Source organism: Amblyomma maculatum, chromosome 3 (assembly GCF_055883805.1).
Source record: "Amblyomma maculatum isolate TAMU_Amacu chromosome 3, ASM5588380v1, whole genome shotgun sequence".
NCBI classification, from domain to species: Eukaryota; Metazoa; Arthropoda; class Arachnida; order Ixodida; family Ixodidae; genus Amblyomma; species Amblyomma maculatum.
In genome coordinates, this window is record NC_139346.1 from 172,809,225 (window position 1) to 172,827,897 (window position 18,673).

Genomic DNA, 18,673 nt, shown 5'->3' on the forward strand with positions numbered 1-18,673 from the left:
GTACGCCAGACGTGACACTTGCGACTGTAGTTTGAGCCCCATTAATAATGACAAACTGCTTCTGTAACGCGAGGTATCAGAATATTCAAGAATTAAAGCGTGGAATAATGTTGTGGCTAACTGTTCAATGAGACCATGGTGGTCTGCTGTACAGGGGGAAAAAATATTGATTATCTATGTGATTAATGCGCCAGGGGCGTTCGTGAATGAGTTCCCTCCGGGCAAAGCAGGCGGTGCCGCTTGTAGGGTACGGATCTTGCGAGTGGTTGGTATCATCCAGTTTTTCAATCTCCATGTGGCATGTTATGTGCTGCTCAGATCTCCCGATCTAGGCAAGCAATTACTGCGTGACGTGCTGTACCACCTCAACTCGCCTGCGCCCACCTACCGTCACTTGAATCCTTGTAACAAGTAGCTTACCTTATTTTATTTTGCTAATAGAGGTCAGTAAGCGTTCATTTCACAGGTTGATTTAAATCACCATTGAGCACTATGGTGTGAGGAGGTGCGTAATTTGGCATTACAAAAATGGTGATGTAGAGTATATAAGACGTTTTTCACCGTTAATTCATCTTCTTTCATCTTTCTATATCCCGAGCAGTGGCTCATCTGTCACTTAGGTTAAAAGACTTCGGAATTTCCGTGATGATATTTAGCTATCCTTTTTTTAGGAAATGAAGAACAACGACCCGGATTCCATCATGTTCCTACGGCTTCGTTACGGCCCGCTCCTAGCCAGCAGTGGCAACATGGAGAAACTGGTCGAGTACGTATTCTCGCGCTAAGTTGACTGCTAGTCACTATACAACTAGTCGTGAAATCACGCTAGTAAAGACGCATGTTACGAGAGCGCCTCTCATTACCGTTTCCGCATTTAACACATCCTTTGTGCTAAAGACTTGCCTCAACTCTAGGATTTGCAAGACCATTTTCTAACCATGAATAAGCTGCGAATAAGAGAGTATGATACTGAATGCTCATACTGATATGCTTTCTATACTGAATGTGTCTAGATGGGCGCCTTTGTGAAAACAGGGCACAGAATAAAGGAAACCGCCCATTCGCAACTTTGTCTTCAACGCAGCGATTTTAGTGCAAGATGTTCAATTACAAATTGAAGTCAATATTAAACATTTGCCACTCGAAAAAGGTACAATGCGCTTTTTGCATCCTGCATTGAAATTTACCGCGCGGACTGCGACGCCGCAGTGCATTGCCTGATTTGAGGGATGACATCCATAGCATGGCTGGGAGACAATGGGCTTTTTTTTCTGAATTTGTGATGCTATTAATCAGGCATGCGTCTTCCATCGCACGAAGTGCAATGCCCATTTATTCGCAACGCAAGCGATTCCGCAATGCTGAAAACATCTCGAATTAGAAAAGCATCAGGGCTGCCATGGACGCAAAAGCTGTCCCCGTCTTTATGAAGTCTGCGACCTGAAGTTGACCGTTGATTGTGTGCGCCTGTATAGAACGATATACTCGGATATCACGAAAATGTTCCGCTAAATCCAACTCTTTGTTGGATTTAGCGGAAAGTTTTGTTGTAACGATATACATGAGTAGAAGTAATGAGGGTCTCGCATGAAATAGTTTTACCAGAGCTAACGACAGGCATAACCAAGCACAACATCGCGAAATTAAAGGCGATTAATAGTGCTCAACAGAACCAAAGGTGACCGAGCATGACCGATGTAAAAGGTGGTAAAAGATAGGTGTTAATTATTGAGATAAAAACTGCTAAAATTACTCGTTACGTAAATCAAAATAGTGCCTGGAGGTGGCGCCATATGTTGCACTGTGATGCGGGAGGCAACAGCGGACAGTGGCTTTACTTCTCTTTCGCATGAATCCAGTTAATTATCGTTATTTTTTTTTTTTTTTTGCTTTGGCTGCCTCCTTTTAATGATCATCATCGTCAGCCGGACTGCGAACGGTGCAGGACATATGCTGCCCCTCCTCAGGATTTCCTGCTATTCCTTATCTTGGTTCAGCCACGATTTGACAGGGACCTCATTTTAATGCCTATCATGAAGAGAGGCAGCTTTCTTTCAGCCCAGAGTATCTTTCTTCGCACCAATGAAAACATAGTTTGCTTTTGCTTGTGGTAAATAGAAATCCAGTTAACGTTACTAAAAATTTAAAAGAATGTTTTTGTATGAAACAGTTTTATTTTTCTTTAACCGCTGGATTCCGTTCATCTACAGCTGTCCCGACGTGGTGGTGTTCCGCACCGAACACCACGAGCTGGGCACCAGGGTGTTGAGGGCGCCCAATCCGTACAGACGCTACATTGGCGCCGACATGGCCGAGCTCTTTTTGGTATGCGAAAAATATAGTGTGGGAAAATTCGGCTTTAAGATTTCCAAGGGTGCGCAATTCGTCTTAAAACTTCTCACAAGTTTTCAATGTGTCCGCATTTCTTAAGTCCTGTAAATCACCGCTGGTTGTAAATATTAGCTATCGCACAACCCGCAGGGAGTTTTGTACTCGTTGTACGGGACATCTGATAAATCAGAAAAATCACCACATTTTATTTGTTTTTCTGAGGGGCATTTGCTTAGTTTCTTACTTATCCTAAAATCTATCAAAGCAGAATTGAAGCGCTCAGGACTAGGTACTTTAGAGTCTGGTGACTGCTGCAGGAATCAAAAATAAGTATTGTACGAGTGTCCAAGACTGTTACCAGCAGAGCAGACAGAACAGTGATTGAATCTAGACTATTATATCCAACTTGTTTTCGCTGGTGTAACACTAGAAAGATATTTCTTACTGGGATATCTAATTGGTCTAACAGCTTCTGTACTATACAATAATTATAGTATTCGCACACTTTAATTCACTGTGCCCTTACAAGAACAAATGCTGTTTTTCTAGAATGCATTCTAGCTTCTTCTGGGGTGTAGCGGGAGGCTATTTTTGTGTATGTTTAACCGTGCATTATGAGCGTAATTCAATAAACAAAAACACATTTTCGGACGTGCATTTGCATTGCTTAATTGCTTAACTATTTCCAACAATTTCACTCGACCCGAACAGCTGCAAGAGCTGGAGAAGATCTCGTTGCTGCGCAAGCCACTGGATGGTCAGGAGTGGTGCCTGACCTTCGCTCTGGGAGGCCTTCTCTTCCGATACCACCTGGGACTCAGCTTCGGGGACGATGCACAGACCGGTCCGCACGAGATATCCCTCTCCGAAGTGAGCACGCCCAGAAGAATCTGAATGTAAAATACATGCGTGTGGCGTGACACGGGTATATTGTGTGACAGTACTGGAGGTTTAACGGCGGGGGCAAGTACCTATTTCCGCTGACTTGCACCGGATGACCTAGTTGCCACATCTGCACCGCGCAGTGACATGAACACGTTGACACCCGCACTCTGAGCATGCGCAGCCGCAACGCGGTAAATTCAGCCTATGTATTCGCTAGTGCTCTTCCGTTGTGCTCGATCTCTCCAATGTGATTGGTAACCATTAGCCAAGGAAGGGTGATCTTAATTTTGTACGCACGTGATTAATCGAACTTACCTATGGCGTGTTTAACCGCCGCGCTCATCTAAAGCTTCGGAACAACTGTTGTTTTCTGATGCCTAACACAGTAGATTGAGAGCGGGGATTCGAGAAGGGCCTTACGTGCTTTTAAGCACTTGACTGTGCTATACTTATGCATGAATTCGTACTTGATTGTGTATATGAATTTGTGTGTAATTTTTGGTGTGTCCTGGAATGCTGCAGTAAGGTCATCTTTTTGAAACATTCGGCGCTTGATGAGAGACTTACGAATTACTTTAGCGTCGCGCGTACAACTCAGGATGCTGCCTCTGCCTTGATGATCACAGCATAGAAGCTTTCTCTTTATTCAGATATGCAAACGCTTCTCTGTGCGGCGATTCGAAGACCTGCGAACGCTGTCTTTCTACGCCATGGAACACGCAAAGCACACGTGGGTGGCTTTCGACGACGACTGGTCCCTCACACGCAAGGTACACAGATCATGTTCCACATGCAAGGGCTTATATGTTCATACCGGAAGGGAAGGGGGTAAGGAGACTGCTTATTTTGATGAAGAAGCTCTTTGTTCTACAGAACAAAGAGCCTTGTTTTTCTCTTACGAAAGCAGATGAATCATAATATGTATGCAGCATAGCCATACGAGCAATGCTTGAAATATCTCTAAAGAAGTAAGAAAATCAAAAATTAGCTGTGAGAATAATTGTCCGCCATGCTCTTACGGCTGCTAAATAAATACAATTTGAATGGAATACTACCTAGAAACAAATGTCGAGGAGAAATACGCAAGAAGATAAGCGCTTGTGGCTGTCGATGGGCCAAGGATGGCCGAAAAAGTATTAGAAAACAGTGTGCGGATTGTTTCAATAAGTAACCTCTACAAAAAACACCCCCTAAATTTCTGCACGAAACCAGCCGCTATAACAACTTTCAAAAAGCATCGTAACTAGTATATCAAGAAAGAGGATTGGTAGCGTCTGACAAAAAAAAAAATACATTAAAAGAAGGTGTAGCTCTACTGGAGTGAGGCCCATATTCTTTCCTTATAAGTCTTTCTCTGGTGCAGGTGCTGGTGGTTCCTTTCGTTTATGTTGAGATGTTACAGGTAGTAGGAGTGTTCCTCCAACTCAGCTTAGCTCTACGCGGTACAATGCGCGTACAGGCCACCCTGGCCCGCCAGCGGGAAGGGCCACGCATGTGCCTGGCCGTTTACCACGCGGAGCTGGATGACCACCGGCAGACGTGCGGCGGCGGCCCTGCACCTGTGCTGCGCAGACTGCAGAGCCTCGTCATCAACGGGACCGCTTAGCACAATTCCGGCCCTGTCCTCCTGCCTCTCCTAGCTCGGCACCACATCCGATATTACCGGAACATTGTTGCAAAATATTTAAAGCATTTCGTACCCAATGACTTCGTATCTTGGTCGAGAAGATTCGATCCGTATATTCCTCCGTATGTTTCCGTTATATACAGCTGGTTGATTTTTTTTTCTTAGACAGCATATACAATATTTATTTCTCGGTCATCTCGATTCGGACGACGTCCACAAGGCAGATGGCTGAGATAGCAGCAATCAATATAGCCGGCCCCTATGCATAGCCGTTCTTTACGCGATCTTCATAAGAACCCTGATCGAGCGTAAATATCCAGGGCATAGTGGTAGTGGTAAATATATGGAGCACGTAGCAGCAAGGATATTTGTAGCTTTCCTCATCATAGCAGCGCAACAAGCACTAAATGCGCAAGTTCGAATAATAAAAAAAAAAAACTTTTTATTTCGCCTCCTATTTCCTTAGTTCGTGGTATCGCACTGCTCATTTTGGTCAACTCATGTGATACAGAATGTTCTTTATTAAAGCAGTTTTTTGTACCTGCACTTGTTCAGGGCAAACAGGAAATGTGGTGCATGAGTCTATCCAGTGTCACATTCACCCCATAGAGCTCATCTCACCAATTAATACACGCTGTGCGCTCGACAATCTTCATTTTGTCTTTTAGAAAATCATTGCCCATTGTGTTGCTATGACGAGCATATTTTTTCATCCTGTTTTTGGCTAGAAAAAATTTTCCGCCAGTGGCAGCCATTTTAATTTTGCAAGCGGTTGCAAGACATAGTCAGAAAAAAAAAATGTAAGAAATCTTTTTGAACCTTTCGCACAAATAAAAAGCGTAACGAATTCATTTTTACCAAATTAAACTGTCTCAAGCTTTAATTATTAATCACAGTAGAATGTACTAAACGTTTGAAATATTTTATCAAATTTTTTGTTTTCATAGTCAATTAAATGTGCCCAGAACGGCGGCGCCACGTACACACACATGGCAAGAAACAACACAAGCGCAACTACAAACTAACATGGAACTGAACACGCATAGATGAGTTCAGAGGAAGTGCACTTCCTCTTCGACACTCGGCCACAACTTCCTCTACTACTCTCAAGCACATTACTATATTACAGTAGGTAGTGTGCGAATGTGTTGTGTTCCTTTCCACGTGTTTGTGTACGCTGCGCCGCAGTTCTGGGTAACATGCAGCACCAACTCGCCCCTCAAGCTGTTACTCCATTCAGCAATTTCTTGAAGACTTACGGAAAACAAAGAAGCCTGTAAAATTATTCGAGAGAGAAAAAAAAAAAAAAAAAAAAAAAAACGTAACGGCCCGCCGCAAAAAAATTTAAATATCAGGAAATGAGCTTTGTGAGGATTATATTGTCGTCATTTGTAGAATGAAGGTGGCCCTGGTAAAAACATGATACTAACTGGCACAATAGACTTCATCGCCATTTACTTCTGGAGGTTTAATTAGGGCACTTTGTTTTTAGCGGCGCTAAAAAATGCAGGGGTGCACTTAAGCATGCTTAGCTGCAGCAATACGAAAGCATTGCGAATTTTATCGCGCTGCCTGGCGGATTTGCCCGACAATATCCTAGCAAACCTCGGTCGCACTCTGCCAGATGCCTATGTGTGCGGCATACATGGCAAAATTACTTTTGAAAAGGAATTAAATACATTAATAATTACTTCTCCAAAAATGAATGAAATTACATTACAATTACTTTTACTAAGTAATTCAGTTACTTTTAAATTACTTTCTGGTTTTCATGCATGCAAAATATAAGCTAGTAAACAAAACAACGTGTCTTCGGACACATTCTTTTGTCAAGTCGCCAAATTCTGTCCCAGAGAGCGATTCGTTTCCTCTTTCCTACAGAACTTGTCATTACAAATAGAAGACAGACGTAACAAATAACAAAAGCAGAAGCATGATCGAACGGTCGTGAAATGTGCGACGAACCCAGCGTCTTGCTGCTTCGGAGCTGTCTCCACCATTTGAAGGGCCCGAAGAAGCAAGGCCATTTATTGCTTCCGCAGTCCTAAGTATCGAGCTCAGTACTTTGCGCTCAGTAATGCTCATGCTATGGGCCCTTCCGCCTGTCTCCCCCCACCCAAACCCTCCCTCGCCCCGTGGTGGCGAGTGTAAGTAGGCACCATTGTACCCTAGCCGACGCAACAAGGAGTGCCACTGCGCCGCGCTCCCAACTAGTTTTCAACTCCGGCCTTCTTGCACCATCTGTCCCTTCGGCGATCTCTTGACGCCTTGTATCCTGCTGCATGGAGAATGGTTGCAACTGCCCAAGGGATAGCCGCACTAAGTGACCCTGCTACCCAGGAGGTATCAGACGCACTGTCTTGCTAAATTTGCTCTGCTAATTTTTCCGGTCTGTTGCGCTTTCACAGGCTTGCCGCACGTAGTTCCTGCTTTCGCGGCACTCTACTGTTTTCTATTGAAGGGTTAGTGGTGCGCTGTAATAAAAGTAATTTCGAAAGAAATTAATTACTTTTGCTGCGAAATTACTGCCAAAAAGTAGTTGATTACATTAATAATTACCAACCATAAAAAGTAGTTCATTACATTGCAAATTACCGATAAAAGAGTTAAATCTATAATTCAATTACTGTCATGTCCGATGTGCGGCTTATTTATATAGGTTTAAAGAAGGAGCGACACAGATGGAACTTGAGGAGGACGATGTTCACTGTACAGTGCGAGAGCGTGCCGTAATCAAAACGTGATGAGGACAAAGATGTTTACTGTAAAGCGCGAGAGAAAGGTAGTTTTGCACCAGGTGTGATCAACTGCGATGATAACGTAATGCTGTCGAGCCTCGGCCAAGGAAGCTGATCTGTTTGTTCATGGGGCGGTTTCGATATCCAGTGGAGGCAACGTTTTTTCCTTACTGACAGCTCGTGCAGACACGCTCTCTCCAGAAATCCTGTTCACACCACTCATGAGCCAAGCAATGCGTTCGCACTAATGGTTTTGCAAGTTGAGTCCCTGCGGGCAGTCACGGCTTTGCTCTCTGCTTGCTCTTCACTGCAGCCCACGTTCCAGCGGATGCAAATATACGCAGAACCAGCACTCTACTGCTTGAATACAATGATGGATCAATTGGCGCGGAATAACCTTTAGCCTCGAATCGACGCACACATATCTCACTAAAAGAAGGTCACGGCTACAAATATATACGACACTAGCAAGAGCTCTCTCTGACGTTCATTAACAGTAACCCCAAAGAATGTAAGCGTGTAACTTTTCCAGCTCCAAAGAAATCCCGCAGAACATATAATAAACTTTGTAACTAGCGGAATCAGGTGTCATTACAGTGCTTCTCTCAACCGTGGATTGAGCGAATGGAATTAAGTTACGGCCGTAAGTCAACGACCCCGTTGCAGCGCATGGTATATGCCTACATGTTGACCACGGTTTCTTCGCTCGCGTCAGGCAAGCCATGAAACGCGACATTTTCTTTTTCGTGCATTCAACGGACAGATAAAGCTATTTTCATTTCTATCCATGAAGTCTGGTCGTCTTTACTGTGACTTTAAATTGCAGTGCGCTCTTTGCAACTTGAATCCGTCACGCGCGTCAACAGGATGACGTGGGTGGAGAGAGCACCGCCAAAATATCTGCCTCACGCTGCAACTCGGCTGTCAATGCACGACCGCGGCTGACTTCGTTACTTTAAAACACTGTTGTGCAGCACGATCACTGAACGTGATTGAGCTATTCACGCGGGTTTCTTTTTGTATCTTATAGACTTGCTTTGAAAAATTGGAAAAATACATTATTGTAAATAATGGAGTTGAAGCTTCTGAAGGTGTATAGTCATTTAGGTGAATCAACTGATTTACATCATTTTGCGGAACAAAACGTTTGGCTACCAGCAATATGCAACACCTCTTCATCGCTTTCCTGCAATTATTGTTTTAATCGACTCAAATCGACCCTTCTAGGGTTTTCCTTTTATTCTTCTTAAACCAGCGTGGACCACCTTTCGACATGGACCTCGTTTATTTTATTTTTTTAAATATCTTCTATCGCTTTTAAAAAGTGCTTTTTTTTTTATCTCGAGCTTCTGCTCTTTTTTATTTATTTTTAATTGGTTTTAAGCCTGGCAAAGCTTTTGCTGGTCCGGGCTACCTTTCATTTTTTTCTGTTTATTTTTTCTCAGTTCGAGGGGACGAATAAAATGGTAAAACAAAATGGTCACTGAGTATGTAATCGGGGCATCCTCTTGCCTCAAAAGTGTTTCTGAGTATGCATCCAGCCAATGACATGTTATCAAAAAGGCATGCCATTTGCCCGGGCTTCTTCATTTTGGGATAACCCTCTTTATTGTTCGCAACTTCAACTGCCGTTTCCATTCGACCTTTCCTTATACTGTGAAGGCGGCATGAGGCACATTCTTTGGACCATTCTTAGAATGGTGCGTTTAACGATAAACTTACCAATCCATTGCACTCTGAGGGATTGGATCAATCCTGGATCTTTGTTGTCTACGCGTGCAGGCAGCATTGAACAACGTCTGGTTCTTTATTGAATGGTCAGCTTTTCACATTTAAACCCTTTGATCCTGCTCGGTTTCATTTCTATGATACTGCCATGCTGACATTCAGGTCCGTGTTGAGATCTTTACGAAAGCATCGGTTGCAGTAATGATCTCACTCCATTCTCGATGAGCCATTCGACCAACGCACCATGTGTTGTGCTTAGTACATTTACAGCTTTGCTTATCTTGCGTTTAGGCTGCGCTGCAGTAGCAATATTTCGAAAAACGTCACAAATTCATTTCTAAAGACATATCTTCGAAGTTACTCAGGGTTAAGTTTAGTACTGATATCTCGGTACTTTTGTCGTGCTCAGGTTTCGTCAATCGTGAGAGCCTATGACAGACACGCAATTGTATACCCACCTTTAGAATGCCTAACAAAAAACTGCGTGGCACGTGGCCTGTATTTGACCCCTTTCGTTGTAGCTTGTCCCTCGTGTTTCGCAATTGCTCCCTTATTCAGAGAAAACATTAATCTGCGCATATTCTGCAGGTTTTATTTACCCTTTCACGAACTGTAAGAAATAAATGACGGCAGTCGCATCGCAAAATATCACCGCTAAAATAAACAGCACTCCAGAAAACAGGCGTTGTTCGTAGTCACATTTATATGCCGCCTTTTGATGATGACCAGGTGTCGCTCTTCAGTCGCAAGTCGATTTTTCGAACTTGGGGCATGCCTCTTCTTTAATGTTAACACATTCGCCATTATAGCAGAAGCCGGCCACGCACATCATGCGTCCATAACTCCACATCACCTTGAACTGCAAATAAATAGGCTGACAGTTAGAAGCTTCCCCTTCATGCCGTGAAACACTGCAGATGCATTGCATGCTGTGTGTTGTACACGTGGTAAGTTCAACATAAAATGAAGAAACCTGTTAATCTCCACGACAATAACTATAGCCTTTCTTGAGTTTTGGAAGGCGATGCAGAACTCCCGGACAATGAGGATAACTTCTTTTGTTACCCTAAATAACAACGAAGCAAGGCGAGGTTTTGGACATCTGCTCAGAGTTGGCTGTAGCCCACACTCTTTTTGCGGCAGTGTTGTTTCTATACGTAGTGCAACAAAGTTGCAGCTTCAAGTCAGTTGGTCGGGAGGAGAGGTAAAGCTGATACCCCCTCTGAGTAATTGGAGTCAAGGGTAAATGAATATTAATAGCGGCAAATAATTATGTAGGAATATAATTATGTTAATTATGTTCACATAATTACGTTAGAGTATACAAGCAGTGGCGTATATGGAGGAATTACGAAAGTAAGGAATAGTAGCTACAATTGAGCAGAAAACTCATTAGTTGGTTCGTTATTGCCGGACGGATTCTTTTTTTTTTTTTTTTTGTGGCTGCAACCAACCAGTTGTCCGAAGTGACATGCGTCTCTAGTTGTTTATATATTGCTTGCCTCCATCGTGGCCTATGAGGCTACCTACAACGGTTTTAATATAACCAGTGGAGCCGTCGGAGCATCCGCCGAGTAGCGCACGATTCCAAACGATGCATTTCTCTTTTCTGAATTTTGACTTTTATTCTTTGATCTGCGCCTGTGTAGAAAGCGCCTTCATCTAATAAGGCTACAGACCACTGATGTGACCGCCACAGATTCTGTTATTCTTTTCATTACGTGATCAAATAAATTCGTTGATATTGCAGTGAATTTGGTTGTAAATTGATGTCCTGTGCTGCAACTTGAACCAAACAATCCTTGTTTTAACGTATAATAATGTGCTCCTATTTAGAGCCTACTTCCTTGTGCATGGAGATTAATAAACCTTTAAGCTTGTCAAGTGAGGTTATTCCTTAAAAGGAGAAAAATGGCGCACTCACGAGACATCTCATTCCGTTCGGCAAATGGGTGTGCCGTCCGTCCTTGCAGAAGGGAGCACTATACATCTGCGGAACGCGCAAATGGAAACGTTTTAAAATTTCCTCTATGCTGTGCTATTTATATACTTTACTTTCCGATTATATGAATTGCCATACCATCGATCGTTAGGACGCGTTTGCGTTATGTTTATTTTATTTGGGGCGTTCAAATATCATAGTGTTCCTCTCTGATTCGAACGAATAGACACTTTCAGCGACGACTGTAGTGAAAAACTAGTTTAGGTTTCCTTAGAGAGATGTGATCAGAAGGCGACTGTACCGCGGCTGTTGGCCGAGAGTCAGATCTGTGTGCAAAGACTTCTCAGCTAACTTTTCACTATTTAAGGTAATATTAACAATATCAGGTTTCACTAACCATTTCCCTTCAAAACTACAAAAAAAAAAATTATTCTCTCGAAAGAGTTCACATAGTCCTGAAGAAATCTGAACATCCGGGTTTGTAACACAAAACAACCACTATTATTATTTTTTTTTTATTTTTACAGGCAATGTGGGAAATTTCATGCACTCTCGCAACGATTGGAAGCGGCAACGTAGACAACAGCAGGGTTTGAGTTATGAGTACTCGAGCCTCTTTGCAAGGCGCATATTTTTTTTTTTTTAGGGGATGCAGATCACTTTGAGAACATTCAGATAAAGTAATATTGCCGGTGATAAACCCTATCGGCTCGAAGGTGTCAAAAGTTATGGTACCGAGGTTAGGTTCGAGAAATTCGTTTTACTACTTTACTGGCAAACATTATTTATTATCAAAGTTACGGCGTAAAAAAATGTTAAAAAACATCGAAAACGAATAAATGATTGGCATATAGCAGTAGCGCACTAGGACGAAAATTCCAGAATTCTCAATTGTCAAACTGTGTATGTTTGCGTGTGAGAGGATGAGCGCTCTACAGCCCAAGGTAATAAAGATGACACATGAACTGGAGAACTCACCGACGGAGGCCTGAAAGGACTCCTCCTTGCCAGTGTGCAAGAACGTTTTTTTCCTTGCGCTACGACATAGAAACACAAAAAAGAGACGCTATGTAAAGTTTTCAAAAAATATGTTGAATTATTGCAAACTAAATAATGGTACATTGCCGAGGTCAATTTCTTGAACCGAGACAAGGGTTATATGGGAGGCTGTTGTGGAATGCTCCGGGATAATTAAACCACCTCAGATTCATTAAATCGATAACTTACAGCATTCTGTTGGCCCTATTTATACAGCCACAAAACGAACTTGTACAGATTAAGCACAAATGGCAGTAGTGCAATGAGTTTAATGTCATGGTTATTACGTACCAGGTGCCGTAAAAATATGCACTCGGGCTATAGGATGGGCTCGGAGACGAACAAGAGGGAAATATGCTGCCTTTATTTCCCATTCAAGGCAAATCATCTGAAGCCTCGGCTAGCTAGGGGGATGGGTAATTAGCACCAGTGAATACCATTTTACGCTGGGGCCGTAGAGGAATGAGTTCTCAAAGAAATTCATTGTTCTATAAAACACACACATAAAGATTGCCGACGATTACGTTACTTCCTAATGCGAAACTCGATCGCAGCTCATCAGCTATTTCAGCTTTTCGATATTGAGGTATGCGTTTCGGCTCGGACGGTGCACATATCGAGATCCATCGCCACCGACCCGGCGCTCTGATTGCCGCCTCAAAGGGAAGAGCGCAATTAAGCTATCGGGAGGTCGCGGGAGGCAGCGAGTGGGCCCATAGGAACGTTGCGCGGCGAAGAGGTAGCAGCGACTGTCTGATGCCGCTGACGCCGCTAGCGAGTCAAGTCAACGTGGCTCTGCGTGTCGCCTTGGAATACACGCACCGAGATCTACTGATGCCAAGCCGGCGCTTCGGCAATCGGAGAACACCGTCGCCGCCACGCAGGAATAATGGGGTACACGCAGCGGCGAACGGTGGCGACAGGAGCGCGCGCTGCCCCGGCTACGGAGCTTGTTACGAGGGACAACGCTGACGGCGGCGACGACGACGTGAAAAGCAGAAACGGGCACCAAAGGGCTGCGCTCTAAAAAACTGTAGCGCCATCGAGTAAAATTGGTCGTGCTAGCGTTTTCACAGTATTACTGCATTATCGAATGAGAGGGTAGAGTTTGGCTTGCTGGTTCACGTTGGAAGGGAACAAGGAAAACAGCGCTTACAAACGTTCATGTGTTTGGTCCTTTTCTGCTGTCCCCTCTGTAAGCGCTGTGTTCGTCACGCCCTTGTTGCCTTATCCTTTTCAAATTGAGTTGACTGCATGTTTCTTCGCAAAGTACATGATTATTTGCAGAAAGCACATATAAGCACACTTACTAAGGTTGTTTTCCGTACGTACAAATAAAATACTGGTACAAGGTGCATGTCATGAGTTCGTCCCATTTATCTCGATGAACAACATAACCCTCGTGTATTATGTGGCAACTGCGAGAGAAAGGCGGCACTTACTCATGCTTACAGCAAGGAGGAGGATGATGCATGTCAAGAGTTTCATGGTACTGTCGGCACCCGGTTTACTTTTTCACCTATAATGTAGAAAAATACGTACATGAAACTTTGAACACAGCAATGAGGATTCCACCAAGACGCTCCTAACAAGAACTTATTGCAGATTCCAATATAGTGTTACACTGCAACCATTGTAACGCGACGTCCGTCTTCGTGCGTAGGAACCTTAACGAGGCTATAGCCTCGTTAAGGTTTCTACGCACGAAGACGCAAAAAAAAAAAAAAAAACAATGGAGGGAAATTTAAGCTCCACTTTGAAGTGCCATGCATGCTTCCTTTCAAAGCCTTGTTTGCTTACAATGACTTTGCTACTTACCCGATAAGCAATCCTTTAATTTCTCACACATACTATTTATCAACCAGCCGGTATTTGAAAGGCTTCCCGTCATAGATGTGACGGCCCGCTAACCAAACCGCACGAATGTGCCAGCGTGGGCACCTACAGAGTTAGCGTGCCAGACTCTGAATGTAAATGTCCTGGCAAGCTCATTCAGATCTCACCCTTCCACCTGGATATAGAGGTCTGATTTGGCAGCGCTATTAGTTAGAGGAAGAAAAAGGGCCGCATACTCAGGTCTTTACTCAGCTGCCTGGTGTTTACAAGAATTTTGTATTTTTTTTACAAACTACCGCCTAGACATCGCTATCAGCTCTTACAAGATTACATATTGCCAAAACGTACCCATAAAATTAAGAGAACTTTTTCTTTTTAACCACAAGTGCACGCGAGTATAAACCTCTATTACACGCTTGTAAGCCTAAGGGATGTGACAAAAAACAGTCTTGAGTCCCGGTGGAACTCATTAAAGCGAGGGATCATTCACTCTTAAAAACTAAGGTGAAAGTGAGAAAACAAAAGAACGCCGCAACTCATGCATTCAGAAACAAACAAAATGGTTTTGTGGATGTAAAATATTTTTCTAAATTATTATTGAAGCGGCAGACCACTAAGAGTGAGCCAAACAACTGATATTCTTTCGGGAATAGCAGAAATAGGCAGTTAACATCGGGGACGACGTTGCCCTTGCATATGGCTTCATGGATGCCGCACGGGTTCTTTTAGTAGTGTGCAGTATGAATTACTTAATGATAATGGCTGCGCCGAAACCTTCGTTGGGGCTTGAGGATCATCTGTTAAGGAGATTCTATGCGAATGGTCAGCGTAATATTTTGTGCGTTGTTTGACAAGGTGTTCTTGCGTCGGACGTTCCGTTCTGCAGCCTGCACAAGGTATAAATCACGCAGTGGTTGATGCGCCTACGATCTACGATGGTGCTCAGCACCCCAGCCTCCGCCTTAAACTTGGCTGCTACCAATGTTGTTCTCGTAAAAGCTGCCTGCCTTTATAGTCTTCTTGTTCGGCGAGTACACTGCAAAATTGGTGATCCAGTGAGTGCAGCAAAGAATACCTTTAGTACAATAGCACAAAGTTTGTCCAGGTTCTAAAAGAGCGCTTACCAGTGGAAATGGACCTAAACTTTCAATCCAAAAGAGAAGGCTGTGAGAAGCTCGGGAACTCTAAGTGGTTCTGTGAAGAAACAAAGGAAACGGATTTTAGTCCCCGGTCTTTTCAAAAGGTAGTTTATTTCTTCTAGTGATTAGTGTGAAGTCAGTACGTTTTAAGATATACTACACAGAGAAGTTACGACCATTATTTTTAAATATTGAAGGCGTAATTTTGACTAACATGTAAACAGAGGAATAGACAGTTTTTTTTTTACATTAAGGTTAGCAAGATTCTGGTGTTAACAACTTAAAGGGCATCAGAAAAGAATGGTATCTTTGGACTTAACTAAAATTCCACATTTTGTGTGGGCATTAAATGGCTCTTAGCAAATTTTCGGTTGATTATAGAAACCCTATCACAAATATATTTTAAGTCATATTAGATTCTTACGAGTTTCATGTTAGATAACCTGACTAATTATGAAGATGTATAGGTGCGAAGAAAAGTAAACAGAGCACGCAAACAGATTCTAACACTTTTCATGTGTTGCGTGGTTGAAATTATTCAGTATGGAGTCTGCGTACACGCTGCCGACACTATAGTGGTATTTCCTAAAGGAAAATGATGTTTCTCTATTTTAAAGCTAAAATATGGTTGGACATGGAAAATAATAGCGTTTTTTGTTAATTTATATTCGTTTTCGCATGATCGTTCGGAAAAGTGTTTAAGCGAACGGGAAGGCGGCCAGAAAGCGTGTAGACAAACGCTCGTCACATTATTGCGGTCATGGCGTGCATTTTGTAAACCTTCGTAAAGACAAAAATGATCGTTCTACCTAACATCACTAAAGCAATTAGTGTGGCCGTTTTACCCGGCTTACGAGAGCACACATTTTTCAGCACTAAGGAGAATGATGGGATAAATTCTGCAAATCATTAGGAGCTTATTAAAGAACAACCTCTTTGTGATTTATGACCACCGAAATATCTCCATATGCGAGTGTAAATAGATAGATTCCAGCGGTGCTCGAAACCACCTTCCAGGTTTTGAGAAAGACTTCGACAAACACAGGCTCCTCTGAGAAAGTATCATACCCATACTTGTGGGATATAATAATAATTGTTTTACAGGAAGGGAAAGGCGCAGTATCTGTCACACTTGTTTCTGTGGACTCCTGAACCGCGCCGTAAGGGTAGGGAGGAAGGCGGGAGGTAAAGTGGAAAGAGAGAAAGAGGAGCCGTAGTGGAGGGCTGCGAAGTAATTTCGACCACCTGGGGATCTTTAACGAGACTCCCCAGTCTGCTCTGATGGGGCTGGTGCAGGTGGGTCACCGCTGCTTGCGGCGGGGGCTGGCCTGGCACCGAATTTTTTTCTGTTGTAGGCCGTCATTGCACACGCCACCGCTGGTGGTGGACGACGGCTGTTGTTGCGGCGCGCGTCTTTCTTTCCCTCTTGCTTTTCTTACTTCTCTATATTCTCTTCTATCTCCACGAGGCAGCGGATGTGGCTCAGCTACAGAGCCAGTAGTAGGGCCGTGCATTTTCTTTTCCTTCTTCCTACAGCCACAACAACAACAACATGGGGCAGGAACAGGTAGGTCACCGCCGCTTGCAGCGGGGGCTAGCCTGCCCCCGAATTTTTATCTGTTGTAGGCCGTCATTACACCCGCCACCGCTTCGGTGGTGGTGGACGACGGCTGTTGTTGCGGCGCGCGTCTTTCTCTCCCTCTTCCTTTTCTTTCTTCTCTAATTTCTCTTCTGTATGCACGAGGCAGCGGAGGTATAGCTCAGCTACAGAGCCAGTAGCAGGCCCGTGCATTTTCTTTTCCTTCTTTCTACAGCCACGACAACAACAACAACAACAACAACAACAACAACAACAACGCTGACATCGCACAGCACACGGACGCCTCTTCGTTTCGCCTCCATCGAAACGCAGCCGCCGAGGTCGGGTTCGAACCCGGGTGCTCCGGCACAGTAGTCGGGCATGTTACCACTGCACCACCCCGGCGGGGCCCACTTGTGGGATCTAAAATCGTTTTTTAGCTTGTTTTTAAACGGTTAGTCATCTGAAGTGGCATGTACTGAACGTGTATTTGTACAGCTGAGTGTACCGTGGTGCGTGGACAGCGACGGTGACAACAAAACCGCATACTGAAAGAAAGCAGGCACTGCTGTACGCTGCTTCTTGGTAGGTATAAAGCCCGACGACGCACTGAGTTGGTGTAAGGACGCCGTCTGGGAAGGCTCACTCGCTCAGGTGCTTGTAGAATATCGAGAGGAAACTGTAGAAGGCGATGGAATACTACCGAGGCCTAAACCTCACATTGATGTAACGAGTAGTATTGGTTCAGGTTCGCGATTTCTTGCGAGTAGTTTTTGAGGCTTTCACGCCACCGCGCTGTGTTAGCATTCAGAGTAGGAATGGACGGATGAAGTGAGCCTTTCGATTAAATCTCAGCAGACATCACTGCCTGCAACCATATTATCACAAGGTGACGGCTGCAGCGCCAGAGCAGGAAAATTACGACGAAGAGAGCTTGCTGATGGATAGTTAATGCACGCTGTACTCAAAACAGATAAGAATAATGAGCGCATTGCAGACTTCAGGTATTTTAAAGAGCGCGTAGAAAATACGACCTACTTACCTCCTCCTCGTTTTCCTTCTGGGCTTTCTTGAGACTTCTTTTTCGATAGTGTGTGAAAAAGAGTAACCATGACGCTGGATCTGCATAATTTTCGGGCTGTGTGCCGGCCCAAGTTGTGATGTGTGATTGAAAGTTTTTTGGCTCAATGTGGACGAAATTCTCTCTTGCACAACATAAAATGCCCGGCAAGTGTGCTATTCAAAAGTTTTAAAACTCCTAATTTGCATTTCCTACAACGCGATGTTTAGGGATGACTTGGAAGAGATGATATGTATTCCTCGACAGGGCCTACCTATAAAAGATCTGCTTATTTGCGTGTGCACGATATGCTGTTCGAAATCATAACCAGTTAAGTGTAGTTCCACATATCACGTGCGTTCTCAGCTGCTGACGTAGCTATAGTGCTCAACGTTTCCTGCACTGACACCTGTAAGCTTTCGTCTGTGTGTCGCTGACCAATGAATTGGAAACCAAGCTATTATCCTTGTACCGGCTTTAAAAACATTGCAAGTGCGTACCATGGCTACGCGAGCCACAGAACGTCGAGTGAGCTAGCACTCAGTCTGCTTGCTTAGTAGTTCAAAACATTTTAAGGTCGATTACGATACCTCCTAATGCGAAATTTGAACACAACTATTAAAGTGTTGTTATGATACATTAAGGCAAATAATTTGATAGATGCTTGTATGTATGAGCAGTTACGAATCACTTCATCTTTCTCACAAGCTAAAAACGATTTTCTTAGAAGAAAAAAAAAAAGCCAAGAGTGAGCGGCGCAGAGCTCGTCT

General features: G+C 43.7%; 1 protein-coding gene and 1 long non-coding RNA gene across 2 annotated transcripts; one reads left to right on the plus strand and one right to left on the minus strand.

The window, feature by feature from the left end:
- Nucleotides 1–684: 684 nt before the first annotated feature.
- Nucleotides 685–4,958, plus strand: LOC146196960 (uncharacterized). Its single transcript, XM_084596424.1, has 5 exons — nucleotides 685–766; nucleotides 2,211–2,325; nucleotides 3,043–3,201; nucleotides 3,867–3,986; nucleotides 4,676–4,958. Exons 1-5 carry the CDS (start codon nucleotides 702–704, stop codon nucleotides 4,820–4,822), a joined length of 606 nt encoding a protein of 201 aa, XP_084452550.1. The 5' UTR covers nucleotides 685–701; the 3' UTR covers nucleotides 4,823–4,958.
- Nucleotides 4,959–11,247: 6,289 nt separating this feature from the next.
- Nucleotides 11,248–15,320, minus strand: LOC146196961 (uncharacterized). The gene is made up of 4 exons (XR_014705652.1): nucleotides 15,250–15,320; nucleotides 13,732–13,808; nucleotides 12,230–12,288; nucleotides 11,248–11,299 (listed from the first exon to the last, which is right to left on the minus strand). It is a non-coding gene; the product is annotated as an uncharacterized LOC146196961 (long non-coding RNA).
- Between the last annotated feature and the right edge of the window lie 3,353 nt (nucleotides 15,321–18,673).

Coding starts and splice junctions, on each gene's coding strand:
- LOC146196960 (XM_084596424.1), top strand. CDS start 702: ATGTTCCTACGGCTTCGTTACGGCCCGCTCCTAGCCAGCAGTGGCAAC. Junction 2,326..3,042: donor ACATGGCCGAGCTCTTTTTG/GTATGCGAAAAA, acceptor CGACCCGAACAG/CTGCAAGAGCTGGAGAAGAT. Junction 3,987..4,675: donor ACTGGTCCCTCACACGCAAG/GTACACAGATCA, acceptor ATGCGCGTACAG/GCCACCCTGGCCCGCCAGCG.